The sequence below is a fragment of the Pseudophryne corroboree genome, chromosome 1 (assembly GCF_028390025.1).
Source record: "Pseudophryne corroboree isolate aPseCor3 chromosome 1, aPseCor3.hap2, whole genome shotgun sequence".
NCBI classification, from domain to species: Eukaryota; Metazoa; Chordata; class Amphibia; order Anura; family Myobatrachidae; genus Pseudophryne; species Pseudophryne corroboree.
The window spans coordinates 201,887,664-201,907,319 of NC_086444.1; the positions used below are offsets into that span (position 1 = coordinate 201,887,664).

At 47.7% G+C, this 19,656-nt stretch overlaps 1 protein-coding gene across 4 annotated transcripts in view; it reads left to right on the forward strand.

The window, feature by feature from the left end:
- SLF1 (SMC5-SMC6 complex localization factor 1) overlaps window positions 1-19,656 on the forward strand; it is a 382,477-nt gene that overhangs the window by 336,930 nt on the left and 25,891 nt on the right. For all 4 annotated transcript variants that reach the window (XM_063964017.1, XM_063964013.1, XM_063964015.1 and 1 more), the window contains exon 15: window positions 6,796-6,902. In XM_063964017.1, coding sequence (XP_063820087.1) covers window positions 6,796-6,902 — 107 coding nt within the window. The remainder of the gene's footprint in view (window positions 1-6,795; window positions 6,903-19,656) is intronic.

Here is a 19,656-nt window from a genome sequence, read left to right on the forward strand (position 1 = left end):
CAGGAACCCGACAGAGTGGCTGTTATCAAATGTAAAGCACATACATATAGCCAAGACCCAGTATCCCTTGGTAACAGCCGAGCAGACAAAGCCGCAAAGCTTGCAGCTGCTACCCCCATACAGACAGACACCACACAACTGATGGTATTTAATACCATCAACACACAAAAGTTGTGTGAGATGCAGAATTTGTGTTCCACACAGGAGAGAGCAGTCTGGAAGGCAAAGGGATATGGCCAGGAGTCCTCAGGGCTCTGGACGGATGGACATGGTAAACCGGTGGCCCCCAGGGCATACCTTCCATGTCTGGCTGAAGCAGCTCACGGGCTGACTCATCTAGGCAAGGAGGGGATGTGCAAATTGGTAAGAGCATACTGGTGCGCCCCAGGATTCTCCTCTCATGCGAGTAAAAGAGCAATGTCATGCCTTACCTGTCTGAGAAAGAATATTGGAAAAGCAATACCTACAGAACCATCCCATATCCCACCTGCCGGCGGCCCTTTCCAGGTAATACAAATTGACTTCATTCAATTACCCCCATGTCGAAATTTGAAATATGTACTTGTTTGTATAGATGTTTTCTCGAATTGGGTCGAAGCTTTTCCAGCAGCTACAAATACCGCTATGTTTACAGCTAAGAAAATTGTGCAGGAATTTGTATGTAGATATGGTATCCCTAGAATCATTGAAAGTGATAGGGGTACCCATTTTACAGGTGATGTCTTTCAAGGAATGTGTAAGTTGATGGGAATTGATAGTAAGCTGAACACTCCGTACCGTCCACAGGCGAGTGCGAAGGTCGAAAGAGTGAACAGCACTATTAAAAATAAATTGAGTAAAGTAATGACAGAGACAGGATTGACGTGGCCAGAAGCTTTACCCATTGTTTTGTATAGCATCAGAACCACTCCCAGGTCCCCCCTTAATCTGTCTCCTTTTGAAATCTTGTTTGGTCGACAACCGCATGTCATGATTAACCCTCAGGATGATTTGAAATGTAACAATGAAGTAACTGTAAAATACTTAATTAACATGAGTAAACAGTTGAGGAATCAAAATGATAATCTGAAGTTGGTGATTCCTGATTTACCAGATAGTAATTGTCATGACATTGAACCTGGGAATTATGTAATGATACGAAATTTTCTACGCTCAGGTTGTCTTATTGATAGATGGGAAGGACCATACCAGGTCTTATTGACTAGCACCACAGCATTGAAGGTTGCTGAGAGAGAGACTTGGGTCCATTCATCCCACTGCAAAAAGGTTGCTGATCCAGAGAAGTCCCGTGATAAGGAACAGACGGTAGAGGTTGTATCACTAGAGTGTCTATTCCAGGAGGACTGAGGCGGCACCTGAGCCTTGAAGACCGAAAGCAGTTGTCGACTCCCTTCTCCCTTTTATTGTTTTTCTCCACTTCCCAGCCCCTCTCCCTTAAAATTTCTTTTTCCCCCTTCTCATTCTTCTCTATTTCCTCCTCAAAGATGGACTTGCCCCAAGAGACTGTGATCCGGATTTTGATGTTAACCATGATGTTGACCAGAGCAGTCTGTTTCGGCGAGAGTACCATAGAGGTCGAAAGAGGTTCTGGAATGGGTTCCGATTATGATGATGGAGGCGTAGTTTTCCAAGATCAACCAAACCAACAAGCAAAGGCGAGTATCAGAAAACGATCCGATAGAAGAAATTGTGATGGATTGTTAGCTGAAGAAAATTGTATCTGTAGGCTCTGTGATAATCTGGTTGAAGATGGGTGCATAAAGAAATGCCAATCCAGTTTTAATATCCATATGGACCGGCATCCATTGAGTGACTATCACTCCTTAGTGGGTAACGTGTTAAACCAAACAGATTGTTGGGTATGCTCTCAAGTACCTCAGGGTCACAGCAAGTACCATTTCCTTTAACGTTAGGGGAGGTACTTGAGCTAAGTGGTGGGAGACCGGTGGATCGGAGGTTTAACATCTCCAGCCCTCCTAGTTTGAAGCTCCACCAATACCATGTGGATAGGTCCCTCATATGTTTTAACATCTCCAATCCCAGAAAACCGGGAAATTGGGAAGTGTCATGGAGCAACCTTACCATGACCTTTTCACACAGAGCAGATAGAATGCCTACAGATACAGAGCTCGTACGCCATATAGCCAGTAGAGGAAAATCTTTTCGGTATCGATATACCTTAGGAAATAGGATTACTAGAGTTGGAGAGGTATCACCAGGATACTGTGCACATATCGTACAAACTGATACGTGCATTAAGCAGATGGAAGAATTAGGGTCAGGAGATTTCACCTGGAAGGTTTGTAACATGATCATGTCCTTCTCCGTCCCTTATGTTCTCCCCGATGATGCATATTTCATATACGGGAGAAAGGCGTACAAGTGGCTTGCCCCAAACTCTGAAGGATTGTGTTATATTGGAAAAGTATTGCCTGAAGTGATGACTGTTACACATGACAAAATGAAGGACATACACCGTGGTGCCCAAGCTCCTTATACTCACACTCATTACGAGCACCGAGTTAAAAGACAGCTGTCAGAAAGGTTAGAGCATCCGGCCTCTGATCTTATCCATGAATCCACCGGGATTCAGGTTCTGGTAGCGTTAGATTTCACTCGCACCGCTCGAGGTGTGATGAATTATAGATACATTTCCGCACTCGCCAATTTGTTAGATAATATCACTGAAATGTATGATGACACGTTTAGATACACTGGAAGAGAACTTCAAGCCTACAAAACAGAACTAGTTCAGCATAGGATGGTTCTTAATTATCTTACAGCAGTAACAGGCGGATATTGTGTTACATTGGCAACACAGTACGGCATAAAGTGTTGCACGTATATCACAAATAGCACCGAGGACCCGGTAGAGGTCATAGACCAAAAGATGGACGATATTCTCCAATTGAAGTGGGAATTTCGTCGAAAACACAATCTCACCCTTGCTGCTGTAGGTAATGAGCTGACTGGTTGGGTGTCATGGTTGAACCCGCGAAATTGGTTCTCCGGTTTAGGAGACTGGGCTCAAGGAGTCATAATGGATGTTGGAAAGTTTCTCCTATGTATCTTGGGTGTTGTTATATCGATTGGATTGATATTTAGATGCGGGCAGGCTTTAATGAGGTGCAAACAAAGTACAAGAGTGATGAGCTTGAGGAGCGAGGAAACTGTAATTAACCTGGATTTGATTTATGACCCAATGATAGAAACCAGAATGTGATGAAAATGCGATTATACGGTCCGTTTCTTTCACCTGTTTTTCTGCTTTTCCCCAAGATACAAAGACCCCCTTGGACGAGGAAGTTGACGAGACGCTATACAGACAACAGACAAGCACCAAAGAAGAAGATTTGACAACTTTAAATATGGACACTTGATGAACTTTGCCATGGATCCCCAGTTTCCCTAGTATTTTTAAACTCACGCTAGCCCAACATTTTTGTAAATCTGATGGCACTGACAAAGCTTGTTGCTCATGCCTAAGGAGCAAAACAGCGCAAAGAAGACGACTCTCAACAGATACCGAACACAACTTCAACAACAGATGTACATTTCCCTGACATAGAATATCATTGCATTTTTCGTAAGTGTTCTTTATCTTCATCTCTACAACCCTCAGGTAACGACACACATAGACGATAGGGAATACAGGCACAGATATCAGCAACCACATACCTCCCCCATTCATGTATCATCAACTAAAATGTGCATCCCCATTTTGTTACAACCACAGCCGAAATGAGCTCGGTAGAGTTTGACAGCCCATCCACAGACCTGTACCACAGGATAAGAAGGAATTCAAATGTATACTTCGCAATACCTCGAAGCTTGATTTACCACACGTACGGCACGATGATACATGACCCTCCAAACATGGACTCATACACACATGCTTCTGCTTTCTCACTAGGTCATACCCTCTTCACACCTACTCCACTCTTCTCCCCTACCCAACCATGGAAATCAATTAACCCCTGACTTACATTTTTCTCCTTAAATATTTTAGAAGGTGGCAGTTATTATTGACTGCCAAAGGGTGGACTGTCAAAGTCAGAAAAATGTCTCTATGCACGTTGCCATATTTGCACCGCACACTGGTCCGCGCTGCGCATGCGTACGCTCTCCCGTGAAGGCGCATACCCGCGATAGCGTGCACTCGCAGGCGCGGTATGCGTATTTACGGTAGAGTTTATGTAGTCGTAGCGTGCGACTCATTCGTTACAAATGTTCACAATTAATGTAGTTTGTAGATCATGGTCACCTTGATAGATTCTGAAAGTCTGGTTAAAATAGAAGGTCCCTGTTTAAAGGAATCCCTCTTTGTATTGTACGAAGGGTCTAACAGGAATCATACAGCAGTGTTTGGTACCCATCGGAAGAGTATTTAATTAGTAATATTCCGGTGTTGGTTTGGAGCGTATTAATCGCTCGTGCGAATAGTTATGGACATAAGAAGTTTACGTCCATTTCTATTATTTACACATACTCAGGTATGCGGCGGGAAACCCAGTTTCCCACCCACCTGAGCTGTTGGAAATCGTCACAGCCCACCTGTATGAATCACCCTATGACCTTTTGTTATGATGCAGGGCCGAATTCCTTCGGCCAATGGACAATGGGATTGTAGGACCAGGAGATTGCATTGTGTGTGGGGCATAAATAGGCAGGCCGACCACATCCAGCTCTCACTCTCTCATCAACGGTTATCTGCTGATAGCCGGGAGCTGGATATCGAGGCGCAGGCGATCATACCCTTTGTGCGTAAGTTTCTCTCCGTAATCATTGTCTTTCTGTGAGCCAATTTCTCTCTCTCTCTCTCTCTCTCTCTCTCTCTCTGTTCTCTCATATCTCCCCTAGACTAGGCTAGTATTGTATTGTATTAGATAGTATTGTATTGTATTGCATTTAGGTCAGTGTAGTATTGTCTTTTTGTATTTATTGTTTAGTTCTGTGGTTAGGAAGTCTCTGTTATATTGTAGTGTATCATTTGTACTGTTATCCCCTTTTTCAAATATATTAGATATAATACAGTTAATAGGCTTTGGAACCTAAACCAGTATCTGTGTATTTTCTATAGTATTAAGTGTTCACTTGAGCGTCGGTGACGCTCAAGCAGCCTTGTAGTTAGTCAGGTTACACAAGGTTGCACTTACACCCTGTATTCACATTAAGGTATTCTGTGTATTTCATTGGTATAAGGTTTATACATAAAGGTATAGCGTTGTGAGCGTCTGCGCCGCTGGTGACCTCCTCGTGGTCTCGAGCGTATGCTACGCCATAGCGAATCATTACTCTAGTCATAACCAATAACGTGTCCTGTGATCACTGGGCCGTGAGCGAACGTGACGCTTGAGCGTCTCGCCTACGGCGGAGCGATCGTTACGCAAATAGCGTACCCTTACGGTACTTCTTAGGCAAACAGCGTACAGTGTTCTTAGACTTCATAAAGGGCTGTTTATACGACAAAAGTATTGAGAATTGTCAATAGGAATGAGCAAATTAAAGATTTTAAAGCACAAATCTTCATACAATTCTGACCAACTGTGGAATCCGCTGTGACCTGAACAAACATTTATCAGAATAGGCTGCAATATAAGTGCCTCCAGGTGCTGGATACCCTTTTATCTAACTGAATGCTTGTTTCTAGTCTGATCAACCTGCTGCATACAGAAAATGACAGGTGAGCAGCCATATCTTCAGACAGTGTAGGTTTCTGTACCGCATGTGTGTTACTTCACGCCCTGTAGCAAATGAAGCCAGCTCCTTGTTTATTGCAATGTCTGGTTAAATATCCTGTTCTGCTTTAAGGAAAGCCTATATGGTTAAAGTTGAAGGTCTGCAGCTGTGTTTCACGTGTGTGCATTCTTATCTAATTAAGATCTTCAGGCAAGACGTGTAATAGAATCAGTAATTATCCATCAGACAGGAGGCAGGTTGTAAGGTGGTGTCGTGGTTTACAGGTGTGGGTCTATTCAGATGTAAAAATTATACTCTGGAAAAAGAATATTCTTGATACTTCCCAGGATGAATGACCTGTCTCAGAACCCGGAGATGACCCCAAATTGATATCCATGTCTGCAGGTGTGTTTTTGTGTGAGAACAATCCTTGAACAAATTACAGAGCTTTCAGCAGTGAGGTGTCTGTCTCTGTCCAGGTTATGTGTTCAGCATGCACATTTATTGCTTGAATGCAGTCTCCAAGCTAAACTACAGTTGTGCAAAAAAGGCCACACAATCAGTAGTGTTATTGTAGTATAAAATATTTAGGTGCCTCCTATATAATATTTGCATTTATCATTTATTTGCAGGGTCACACTGCTCCATAGTGCTAGACAGTGGGGAAAGCAGATCTTACATAAAACAAGAACGTAGAATAAGTGAGCAGGGCTGTAACTAGGGGTGGGCACGTGGTGCCATCGCACAGGCCTAGGGGTATGCAGGGTGCCTGCCTTACTTTAAGAAGAGTGGTCTTTGAGTCATTTTTACCTTCCGTCATTGGGTATCTACCCAGACTCCGCCATTGACTGGATTCAACGAGTATGTTATTTCTTGTCTGTACGTTATACAATGTTATTCATCAGTGTATACTGTACATCAGGTTTATAAATAACATGAAACAAAATGTTTTGGATAATGAGATCCTGCTTCTTTGGGTTTTTTTCCGCTGAGGTTTTTATTCCCCTATATTAGTATTAGTAGTAAATATCAAGAAAGTATATATTAAATTAAAATGACTGTCATTTTCCAATAAGGCACTATACAAATTATTGATTAAGATTTTTATTTGAGCAGAGTCACCTCAAAGTTAAGGAGTAAAGCCGGAGGAGGGTCAGCCTGCAGTAAGGAGATCATGTTGCGGCATATTAGTAGACAACCATTCAGATGCCAGAATAGTGCGGGTAAAGTATTTCATTCTAAATGCGTTTTCTGTTACGTGTTCTTTATACATGTTGCCTAAATTATTTGCAAAGGTGTTTTTGTTTGTGTGGGGGCTGTCCCTGATATCGTCTGTAAAAATAGGGACTGATGGATAGTGAGTAGTGTTTGCGTATATCTTTCATGATGTCACTAATGGTATGCTCAGAAAGCAGTGCACACATATACTTGCCTGCAGACCTATATGCATTTGACGCAACTTCCTACAACTGACCCAGTGGCGGAACTAGCGAGCGGTGGGCCCAGGTGCGACAAAATGCTTTGCCCCCCCCCCCCCCACATTCCCCCCCACACACACATCCCATCCAAGTCCACCCCCTCACCCCTGGAGAGGATCTGGTGAGGGGGACCTGCTCAGGGCCAGAGAAATGGATACCTAGCAACAGTGCCGTAACTAGACATTTTAGCACTGTGTGCAAGAAACGGCATCGGAGCCCCACCCCTGCATGCTAAACAGGGGCAGTGCGCGCCGTAGGCGAGCGCAAAAATACATAGTGGCGTGGCTTCGCGGGGAAGGGGTGTGGCCACAAAATAATACCAATTCATAAAACGGTGCACAGTAGTCTCCATTCTTCAAATTACGCTGCACAGTAGCATCACTACACCAGGTAGAGACCCTTTTACACCTTACAGCGGACAGATTCCTCTTTTTACACATTACGGCAGACAGCGTCCCCTTTTTACACATTACGGCAGACAGCGTCCCCCTTTTTACACATTACAGCAGACAGCGTGCACTTTTTACACATAACGGCAGACAGCGTGCCCTTTTTACACATAACGGCAGACAGCGTGCCCTTTTTACACATAACGGCAGACAGCGTGCACTTTTTACACAAAACGGCAGACAGCGTGCACTTTTTACACCTAACGGCAGACAGCGTGCCCTTTTTACACATAACGGCAGACCGCGTGCCCTTGTTACATATAGCGGCAGACAGCGTACACTTTTTACACATAACGGCAGACAGCGTGCCCTTGTTACACATTACGGCAGACATCATCCCCTTTTTACACATAACGGCAGACAGCGTGCACTTTTTACACATTAAGGCAGACAGCATGCCCTTGTTACACATTACGGCAGACAGCGTCCCCATTTTTACACATTACGGCAGGCAGATTCCCCATTTTTACACATTGCAGCAGGCAGATTACCCCTTTTTACACATAGCGGCAGGCAGTCCCCCATTTTTACACATTGCGGCAGGCTGATTCCCCCTTTTTACACATTACGTCAGGCAGTCCCCCCTTTTTACACATTGCGGCAGGCTGATTCCCCCTTTTTACAAATTACGTCAGGCAGTCCCCCCTTTTTACACATTGCGGCAGGCAGATTCCCCATTTTTACACATTGCGGCAGGCAGATTACCCCTTTTTACACATAGCGGCAGGCAGATTACCCCTTTTTACACATAGCGGCAGGCAGTCCCCCATTTTTATAAATTGCGGCAGGCTGATTCCCCCTTTTTACACATTAAGTCAGGCAGTCCCCCCTTTTTACACATTGCGGCAGGCTGATTCCCCCTTTTTACACATTACGTCAGGCAGTCCCCCCTTTTTACACATTGCGGCAGGCTGATTCCCCCTTTTTACACATTACGTCAGGCAGTCCCCCCTTTTTACACATTGCGGCAGGCTGATTCCCCCTTTTTACACATTACGTCAGGTAGTCCCCCCTTTTTACACATTGCGGCAGGCTGTTTCCCCCTTTTTACACATTACGTCAGGCAGTCCCCCCTTTTTACACATTGCGGCAGGCTGATTCCACTTTTTACACATTGCGGCAGGCTGATTCCACTTTTTACACATAGCGGCAGGCAGTACCCCATTTTTACACATAGCGGCAGGCTGATTCCCCCTTTTTACACATTACGTCAGGCAGTCCCCCCTTTTTACACATTGCGGCAGGCTGATTCCACTTTTTACACATAGCGGCAGGCAGTCCCCCATTTTTACACATAGCGGCAGGCAGGCCCAAGAAAGAAAGAAAGAGAAAAAGAAAGAAAGAAGAATTATACTTACCCTCTCCGCCGGTTTAGGCTCCTCGGTGCAGCCGCGTCAGACGATTCCCGGGCAGTAGAGGAGGTGGAGGACGGAGGTGAAGAAGGGAGCCGCAGCAGCGCTTTGTTACTGGTGGAGGCGCTGCTGTTGCTGCCCCTCTGCTTCCCTATAGGCTGTTCTCGGAAGACAGCCTATAGTGAAGCAGAGGGGCAGCAGCAGCAGCGCCTCCACCAGTAACAAAGCGCTGCTGCGGCTCCCTCCTCCTCCTTCCCCCGTCAGTGCCGCTGCTCCTCTCCTCTCCGGGCGGCTGTGCGCTGCGGGCAGCGGTTGCCCGCAGCGCACAGCGGCATGTAATGAGTCAGTTTGACTCATTACTTGGGCCCCTGGACAGAGGCGGGCCCCAGTGCAATGCACTGCTTGCACTACCGGTAGTTCCGCCTCTGAACTGACCTATCTTTCTGTGTTTTTAGAGTAATTTACACCCATTGTGCCAACAGCTCTACAGCAGCTCCATCAATTTTCTATGAAGTTGTATGATTATAATTTAAAAATAGCAGGTTGAAGTTAGGATTAGGCTGGGGGTGGGGGCAGGATTAGGCTGCTGGGTGGGTTAGGATTAGGCTGCTTGGGGGGGTTAGGGTTAGGCTGCTGGGTGTGTTAGGCCACTTGGGGAAGGTTAGCGTTAGGCTGCTTGGGTAGAGGAAGCCTGCTGGGGGGGGAGGTAATGGTTAGGGTGCTTGGTAGGTTAGGGTTAGGCTGCTTGGGGTGAGGTTAGACTGCTGGGGAGGGTAAGGGTTAGGCTGCTTGGTGGGTTAGGGGTAGGCTGCTGTCGGGGAGGTTACGGTTACGCTGCGGTGGGGAGGTTAGGGTTAGGCTGCTGGGGGGAAGTTATGGTTCGGTTGCGGTGGGGAGGTTAGGGCCAGGCTACTGGGTAGTGAGGGTAGGCTGCTAGCGGGGTAGTTAGGGATAGGCTTTTGGGGGTGTTTATGGTTGGCTGCTGGGTGGGGAGGTTAGGGTTAGGCTGCTGGGGGGGGCAGTTAGGTTTAGGCTGTTAGAGGGGAGGTTATGGTTAGCCTGCTGGATGGAGCGGTTAGGCTGTTGGGGGAGGTTAGGTTAGGCTGCTGGGTGGGGAGGTTAGGCTGCTGGAGGAGCTTAGGGTTAGGCTGCTTGGGGGTTAGGCAGCTGTCGACATTTCATCAGTGTCTATACGATGAATGTGACATGATCAAAGTTGATATTATGACTGTTGACATATCATACCACACCCTTCTGCTATCTATACAGAGAGTAAGCAAAGAATGGAAATGCTTTGTTCTGATAGCCTATTTTTCTCTGACGTCCTAGTGGATGCTGGGGACTCCGAAAGGACCATGGGGAATAGCGGCTCCGCAGGAGACTGGGCACAAAAGTAAAAGCTTTAAGACTACCTGGTGTGCACTGGCTCCTCCCCCTATGACCCTCCTCCAAGCCTCAGTTAGATTTTTGTGCCCGAACGAGAAGGGTGCAGTCTAGGTGGCTCTCCTGAGCTGCTTAGAAAAAAGTTTAGTTTTAGGTTTTTTATTTTCAGTGAGACCTGCTGGCAACAGGCTCACTGCATCGAGGGACTAAGGGGAGAAGAAGCGAACTCACCTGCGTGCAGAGTGGATTGGGCTTCTTAGGCTACTGGACATTAGCTCCAGAGGGACGATCACAGGCCCAGCCATGGATGGGTCCCAGAGCCGCGCCGCCGTCCCCCTTACAGAGCCAGAAGAGCAGAAGAGGTCCGGAAAAATCGGCGGCAGAAGACGTCCTGTCTTCAATAAGGTAGCGCACAGCACCGCAGCTGTGCGCCATTGCTCTCAGCACACTTCACACTCCGGTCACTGAGGGTGCAGGGCGCTGGGTGGGGGCGCCCTGAGACGCAATATAAACACCTTAGGGGGCAAAAAATGCATCACATATAGCTCCTGGGCTATATGGATGCATTTAACTCATGATTGTTTTTCCATAAAAAAGCGGGAGAACGGCCACCGAGAAGGGGGCGGAGCCTATCTCCTCAGCACACTGGCGCCATTTTTCCTCACAGCTCCGTTGGAGGGAAGCTCCCTGACTCTCCCCTGCAGTCCTGCACTACAGAAACAGGGTAAAACAAGAGAGGGGGGGCACTAATTTGGCAGATAAATCTATACAGCAGCTATATAAGGGAAAAACACTTATATAAGGTTATCCCTGTATATATATAGCGCTCTGGTGTGTGCTGGCAAACTCTCCCTCTGTCTCCCCAAAGGGCTAGTGGGGTCCTGTCCTCTATCAGAGCATTCCCTGTGTGTGTGCTGTGTGTCGGTACGTTGTGTCGACATGTATGAGGAGGAAAATGGTATGGAGGCGGAGCAATTGCCTGTATTAGTGATGTCACCCCCTAGGGAGTCGACACCTGACTGGATGGTCTTATGGAAAGAATTACGTGATAGTGTCAGCACTTTACAAAAGACTGTTGACGACATGAGACAGCCGGCAAATCAGTTAATACCTGTACAGGCGTCTCAAACACCGTCAGGGGCTCTAAAGCGCACGTTACCTAAGGTGGTCGACACAGACCCAGACACGGACACTGACTCCAGTGTCGACGGTGAGGAAACAAACGTATTTTCCAGTAGGGCCACACGTTACATGATCACGGCAATGAAGGAGGTTTTGAACATTTCTGATACTACAAGTACCACAAAAAAGGGTATTATGTGGGGTGTGAAAAAACTACCCGTAGTTTTTCCTGAATCAGATGAATTAAATGAGGTGTGTGATGAAGCGTGGGTTTCCCCCGATAAAAAACTGCTAATTTCTAAAAAATTATTGGCATTATACCCTTTCCCGCCAGAGGTTAGGGCGCGTTGGGAAACACCCCCTAGGGTAGATAAGGCGCTCACACGCTTATCAAAACAAGTGGCGTTACCGTCTCCTGATACGGCCGCCCTCAAGGAACCAGCTGATAGGAAGCTGGAAAATATCCTAAAAAGTATATACACACATACTGGTATTATACTGCGACCAGCAATCGCCTCAGCCTGGATGTGCAGTGCTGGGGTGGCTTGGTCGGATTCCCTGACTGAAAATATTGATACCCTGGACAGGGACAATATATTATTGACTATAGAGCATTTAAAGGATGCATTTCTATATATGAGAGATGCACAGAGGGATATTTGCACTCTGGCATCAAGAGTAAGTGCGCTGTCCATTTCTGCCAGAAGAGGGTTATGGACGCGACAGTGGTCAGGTGATGCGGATTCCAAACGGCATATGGAAGTATTGCCGTATAAAGGGGAGGAGTTATTTGGGGTTGGTCTATCGGACCTGGTGGCCACGGCAACGGCTGGGAAATCCACCTTTTTACCCCAGGTCACCTCTCAGCAGAAAAAGACACCGTCTTTTCAGGCTCAGTCCTTTCGTCCCCATAAGGGCAAGCGGGCAAAAGGCCACTCGTATCTGCCCCGGGGCAGAGGAAGGGGAAAAAGACTGCAGCAGACAGCCTCTTCCCAGGAACAGAAGCCCTCCCCCGCTTCTGCCAAGTCCTCAGCATGACGCTGGGGCCTTACAAGCGGACTCAGGCACGGTGGGGGCCCGTCTCAAGAATTTCAGCGCGCAGTGGGCTCACTCGCAAGTGGACCCCTGGATCCTGCAGGTAGTATCTCAGGGGTACAAATTGGAATTCGAGACGTCTCCCCCTCGCCGGTTCCTGAAGTCTGCTTTACCAACGTCTCCCCCCGACAGGGAGGCGGTATTGGAAGCCATTCACAAGCTGTATTCCCAGCAGGTGATAATCAAGGTACCCCTCCTACAACAGGGAAAGGGGTATTATTCCACGCTGTTTGTGGTACCGAAGCCGGACGGCTCGGTGAGACCTATTTTAAATCTGAAATCCTTGAACACTTACATACAAAGGTTCAAATTCAAGATGGAATCACACAGAGCAGTGATAGCGAACCTGGAAGAAGGGGACTATATGGTGTCTCTGGACATCAAGGATGCTTACCTCCATGTCCCAATTTGCCCTTCTCACCAAGGGTACCTCAGGTTTGTGGTACAGAACTGTCACTATCAGTTTCAGACGCTGCCGTTTGGATTGTCCACGGCACCCCGGGTCTTTACCAAGGTAATGGCCGAAATGATGATTCTTCTTTGAAGAAAAGGCGTCTTAATTATCCCTTACTTGGACGATCTCCTGTCCAGAGAACAGTTAGAGGTCGGAGTAGCACTATCTCAAGTAGTACTACGACAGCACGGATGGATTCTAAATATTCCAAAATCGCAGCTGATTCCGACGACACGTCTGCTGTTCCTAGGGATAATTCTGGACACAGTACAGAAAAAGGTGTTTCTCCCGGAGGAGAAAACCAGGGAGTTATCCGACCTAGTCAGGAACCTCCTAAAACCAGGCCAAGTGTCAGTGCATCAATGCACAAGGGTCCTGGGAAAAATGGTGGCTTCTTACGAAGCGATTCCATTCGGCAAATTCCACGCGAGAACTTTTCAGTGGGATCTGCTGGACAAATGGTCCGGATCGCATCTTCAAATGCATCAGCGGATAACCCTGTCTCCAAGGACAAGGGTGTCTCTCCTGTGGTGGTTGCAGAGTGCTCATCTTCTAGAGGGCCGCAGATTCGGCATTCAGGACTGGGTCCTGGTGACCACGGATGCCAGCCTGAGAGGCTGGGGAGCAGTCACACAGGGAAGAAATTTCCAGGGCTTGTGGTCAAGCATGGAAACGTCACTTCACATAAATATCCTGGAACTAAGGGCCATTTACAATGCCCTAAGTCAGGCAAGGCCTCTGCTTCAGGGTCAGCCGGTGCTGATCCAGTCGGACAACATCACGGCATTCGCCCACGTAAACAGACAGGGCGGCACAAGAAGCAGGAGGGCAATGACGGAAGTTGCAAGGATTCTTCGCTGGGCGGAAAATCATGTGATAGCACTGTCAGCAGTGTTCATTCCGGGAGTGGACAACTGGGAAGCAGACTTCCTCAGCAGACACGATCTCCACCCGGGGGAGTGGGGACTTCACCCAGAAGTCTTCCACATGATTGTGAACCGTTGGGAAAAACCAAAGGTGGACATGATGGCGTCCCGCCTCAACAAAAAACTGGACAGACATTGCGCCAGGTCAAGGGACCCTCAGGCAATAGCTGTGGACGCTCTGGTAACACCGTGGGTGTACCAGTCAGTGTATGTGTTCCCTCCTCTGCCTCTCATACCCAAGGTACTGAGAATCATAAGAAGGAGAGGAGTAAAGACTATACTCGTGGCTCCGGATTGGCCAAGAAGGACTTGGTACCCGGAACTTCAAGAGATGCTCACGGAAGACCCGTGGCCTCTACCTCTAAGAAAGGACCTGCTCCAGCAGGGACCATGTCTGTTCCAAGACTTACCGCGGCTGCGTTTGACGGCATGGCGGTTGAACGCCGGATCCTGAAGGAAAAAGGCATTCCGGATGAAGTCATCCCTACCCTGATCAAAGCCAGGAAGGATGTAACTGTGCAACACTATCACCGTATTTGGCGTAAATATGTTGCGTGGTGTGAGGCCAGGAAGGCCCCTACAGAGGAATTTCAACTGGGTCGTTTCCTGCATTTCCTGCAAACAGGACTGTCTATGGGCCTAAAATTAGGGTCCATTAAGGTTCAAATTTCGGCCCTGTCAATATTCTTCCAAAAAGAACTAGCTTCAGTTCCTGAAGTTCAGACGTTTGTCAAGGGGGTACTGCATATACAGCCTCCTTTTGTGCCTCCAGTGGCACCTTGGGATCTCAATGTAGTTTTGGGGTTCCTAAAATCAATGTTTCCAGGACGGCTGGAGTCAGAAAATCTGACTCGCTGTTTATCCTGTATGCACCCAACAAGCTGGGTGCTCCTGCTTCTAAGCAGACTATTGCTCGTTGGATTTGTAGTACAATTCAGCTTGCACATTCTGTGGCAGGCCTGCCACAGCCAAAATCTGTAAAAGCCCATTCCACACGGTAAGGGGGCTCATCTTGGGCGGCTGCCGGAGGGGTCTCGGCTTTACAACTTTGCCGAGCAGCTACTTGGTCAGGGGCAAACACGTTTGCTAAATTCTACAAATTTGATACCCTGGCTGAGGAGGACCTGAAGTTCTCTCATTCGGTGCTGCAGAGTCATCCGCACTCTCCCGCCCGTTTGGGAGCTTTGGTATAATCCCCATGGTCCTTTCGGAGTCCCCAGCATCCACTAGGACGTCAGAGAAAATAAGAATTTACTTACCGATAATTCTATTTCTCATAGTCCGTAGTGGATGCTGGGCGCCCATCCCAAGTGCGGATTGTCTGCAATACTTGTACATAGTTATTGTTACAAAAAATCGGGTTATTATTGTTGTGAGCCATCTTTTCAGAGGCTCCTCTGTTATCATGCTGTTAACTGGGTTCAGATCACAAGTTGTACGGTGTGATTGGTGTGGCTGGTATGAGTCTTACCCGGGATTCAAAATCCTTCCTTATTGTGTACGCTCGTCCGGGCACAGTATCCTGACTGAGGCTTGGAGGAGGATCATAGGGGGAGGAGCCAGTGCACACCAGGTAGTCTTAAAGCTTTTACCTTTGTGCCCAGTCTCCTGCGGAGCCGCTATTCCCCATGGTCCTTTCGGAGTCCCCAGCATCCACTACGGACTATGAGAAATAGAATTATCGGTAAGTAAATTCTTATTATAAAATTATACCAACATACAGTATATCTGTAAAAGGAGGTTTCAGTGCAGTGTAGTAATCTATATAACTGACTTGATAGGTCAATGGTTCTAAACTGCAGTCCTCATGTAACCACAGCATTCCACATTTTTTGGATTTTTGTAATCATGCGCAGGTGAGTGAATTTATTTTTCTGGGTCAGTAATAGGGTGGCCAATCCCGGAATCGGCGGGATCCCGGGGATTGGAGATTCCCATGCTTTAGAAAGCCCCCATGGTTTTTAATGCCGGGCAACGTTGAGCGCCCTCAGGAGGCTCAGACACTGCCCAGCTCCCTTCTCCTGGCTACCGCTGCTGAGTGACACACACTTGGGAGCATGTTCATGACGTCACTAAGGGTCTACTTAAACCTGGCAAGGCCCTTAATATGTCTTGTACTTTCTGTTATTGAAGCTCTTTGTTATTTAATCTGACTCCCTTTGGGGAAATGTAATAGGGTCCAGGATTTCAGCCGAGTTTACCCATATTTTTAAAGCGGCAATCGCTTTAAAAATATGGGCAATCTCGGCTGAAATCCTAGACCGCCGCAAACTCAGACCCTGTTACATTTCCCTTCCTTTGTACTGAATAACTTGTTCTGAACCAGTGTGCTTGCCTGGGACCCTGACCTTGACTGTGTTATTCTGATTTTCTGAAACTGGACAATTTCACAGATCTGTATGCAAAATGGGTACAAGAGGATTGTAGGTGCTTAATGCACAGATGATTCAAACCACACCAAACGCGATAGGTACAAATAGACATACATAGTGTAATACTATTTCTCTAACGTCCTAAGTGGATGCTGGGGACTCCGTAAGGACCATGGGGAATAGCGGCTCCGCAGGAGACTGGGCACAAAAGTAAAGCTTTAGAACTACCTGGTGTGCACTGGCTCCTCCCCCTATGACCCTCCTCCAAGCCTCAGTTAGATTTTTGTGCCCGAACGAGAAGGGTGCACACTAGGTGGCTCTCCTGAGCTGCTTAGTGAAAAGTTTAGTTTTAGGTTTTTTATTTTCAGTGAGACCTGCTGGCAACAGGCTCACTGCATCGAGGGACTAAGGGGAGAAGAAGCGAACTCACCTGCGTGCAGAGTGGATTGGGCTTCTTAGGCTACTGGACATTAGCTCCAGAGGGACGATCACAGGCCCAGCCATGGATGGGTCCCAGAGCCGCGCCGCCGGCCCCCTTGCAGAGCCAGAAGACAGAAGAGGTCCGGAAAATCGGCGGCAGAAGATGTCCTGTCTTCAACAAGGTAGCGCACAGCACTGCAGCTGTGCGCCATTGCTCTCAGCACACTTCACACTCCGGTCACTGAGGGTGCAGGGCGCTGGGGGGGGGGGGCGCCCTGGGACGCAATAAAAACACCTTGGATGGCAAAAAATGCATCACATATAGCTCCTGGGCTATATGGATGCATTTAACCCCTGCCAAAATACATAGAAAAACGGGAGATAAGGCCGCCGATAAGGGGGCGGAGCCTATCTCCTCAGCACACTGGCGCCATTTTCCCTCACAGCTCCGTTGGAGGGAAGCTCCCTGGCTCTCCCCTGCAGTCACTACACTACAGAAAGGGTTAAAAAAGAGAGGGGGGGCACTAATTACGCGCAGTATTAAAGATACAGCAGCTATAAGGGGGAAAACACTTATATAAGGTAATCCCTGTATATATATAGCGCTCTGGTGTGTGCTGGCAAACTCTCCCTCTGTCTCCCCAAAGGGCTAGTGGGGTCCTGTCCTCTATCAGAGCATTCCCTGTGTGTGTGCTGTATGTCGGTACGTTTGTGTCGACATGTATGAGGAGAAAAATGATGTGGAGACTGAGCAGATTGCCTGTAATAGTGATGTCACCCCCTAGGGGGTCGACACCTGAGTGGATGAACTGTTGGAAGAATTACGTGACAGTGTCAGCTCTGTATAAAAAACAGTGGTTGACATGAGACAGCCGGCTACTCAGCTTGTGCCTGTCCAGACGTCTCATAGGCCGTCAGGGGCTCTAAAGCGCCCGTTACCTCAGATGGCAGATATAGACGCCGACACGGATACTGACTCCAGTGTCGACGGTGAAGAGACAAATGTGACTTCCAGTAGGGCCACACGTTACATGATGGAGGCAATGAAAAATGTTTTACACATTTCTGATAATACGAGTACCACCAAAAAGGGGTATTATGTTCGGTGAGGAAAAACTACCTGTAGTTTTCCTGAATCTGAGAAATTAAATGAGGTGTGTGATGATGCGTGGGTTTCCCCCGATAACAACGGATAATTTCTAAAATGTTATTGGCATTATATCCTTTCCCGCCAGAGGTTAGGGTGCGTTGGGAAACACCCCCTAGGGTGGATAAAGCGCTCACACGCTTGTAAGGGCTCTACCCTCTCCTGAGATGGCCGCCCTTAAGGATCCTGCTGATAGAAAGCAGGAGGGTATCCTAAAATGTATTTACACACATACTGGTGTTATACTGCGACCAGCAATCGCCTCAGCCTGGATGTGCAGTGCTGGGTTGGCGTGGTCGGATTCCCTGACTGAAAATATTGATACCCTAGATAGGGACAGTATATTTTTGCCTATAGAGCATTTAAAAGATGCATTTCTATATATGCGTGATGCACAGCGGAATATTTGCCGACTGGCATCAAGTCTAAGTGCGTTGTCCATTTCTACCAGTAGAGGGTTATGGACACGACAGTGGTCAGGTGATGCGGATTTCAAACGGCATTTGGAAGTATTGCCTTATTAAGGGGAGGAGTTATTTGGGGTCGGTCTTTCAGACCTGGTGGCCACGGCAACAGCTGGGAAATCCACGTTTGTACCCCAGGTCGCCTCTCAACATGAGAAGACGCCGTATTATCAGGCGCAGTCTTTTCGTGGACAAGCGGGCAAAAGGTTCCTCATTTCTGCCCCGTGACAGAGGGAGAGGAAAAAGGCTGCAGAAATCAGCCAGTTCCCAGGAACAGAAACCCTCTCCCGCCTCTGCCAAGCCCTCAGTATGACGCTGGGGCTTTACAAGCAGAATCAGGCACGGTGGGGGGCCCGTCTCAATGAATTTCAGCGCGCAGTGGGCTCACTCGCAAGTAGACCCCTGGATCCTTCAGGTGATATCTCAGGGGTACAAATTGGAATTCGAGACGTCTCCCCCTCGCCGTTTCCTAAAGTCGGCTTTACCGATGTCTCCTTCTGACAAGGAGACAGTTTTGGAAGCCATTCACAAGCTGTATTCCCAGCAGGTGATAATCAAGGTACCCCTCCTGCAACAGGGAACGGGGTATTATTCCACACTGTTGTGGTACCGAAGCCGGACGGCTCGGTGAGACCGATTCTAAATCTAAAATCTTTGAACACTTACATACAGAGGTTCAAATTCAAGATTGAGTCACTCAGAGCAGTGATTGCGAACCTGGAAGAAGGGGACTACATGATGTCTCGGGACATCAAGGATGCTTACCTTCATGTCCAAATTTACCCTTCTCACCAAGGGTACCTCAGGTTTATGGTACAGAACTGTCACTATCAGTTCAGACGCTGCCGTATGGATGGTCCACGGCACCCCGGGTCTTTACCAAGGTAATGGCCGAAATGATGATATTCCTTCGAAGGAAGGGAATTTTAGTTATCCCTTACTTGGACGATTCCCTGATAAGGGTAAGATCCAGGGAACAGTTGGAGGTCGGTGTAGCACTATCTCAGGTAGTGTTGCGGCAGCACGATTGGATTCTCAATATTCCAAAATCGCAGCTGGTTCCGACGACTCGTCTTCTGTTCCTAGGGATGATCCTGGACACAGTCCAGAAAAAGGTGTTTCTCCCGGAGGAGAAAGCCAGGGAGTTATCCGAGCTAGTCAGGAACCTCCTAAAACCGAGCCAAGTCTCAGTGCATCAATGCACAAGGGTTCTGGGTAAAATGGTGGCTTCCTACGAAGCAATCCCATTCGGCAGATTCCACGCAAGAACTTTCCAGTGGGACCTGCTGGACAAATGGTCCGGGTCGCATCTTCA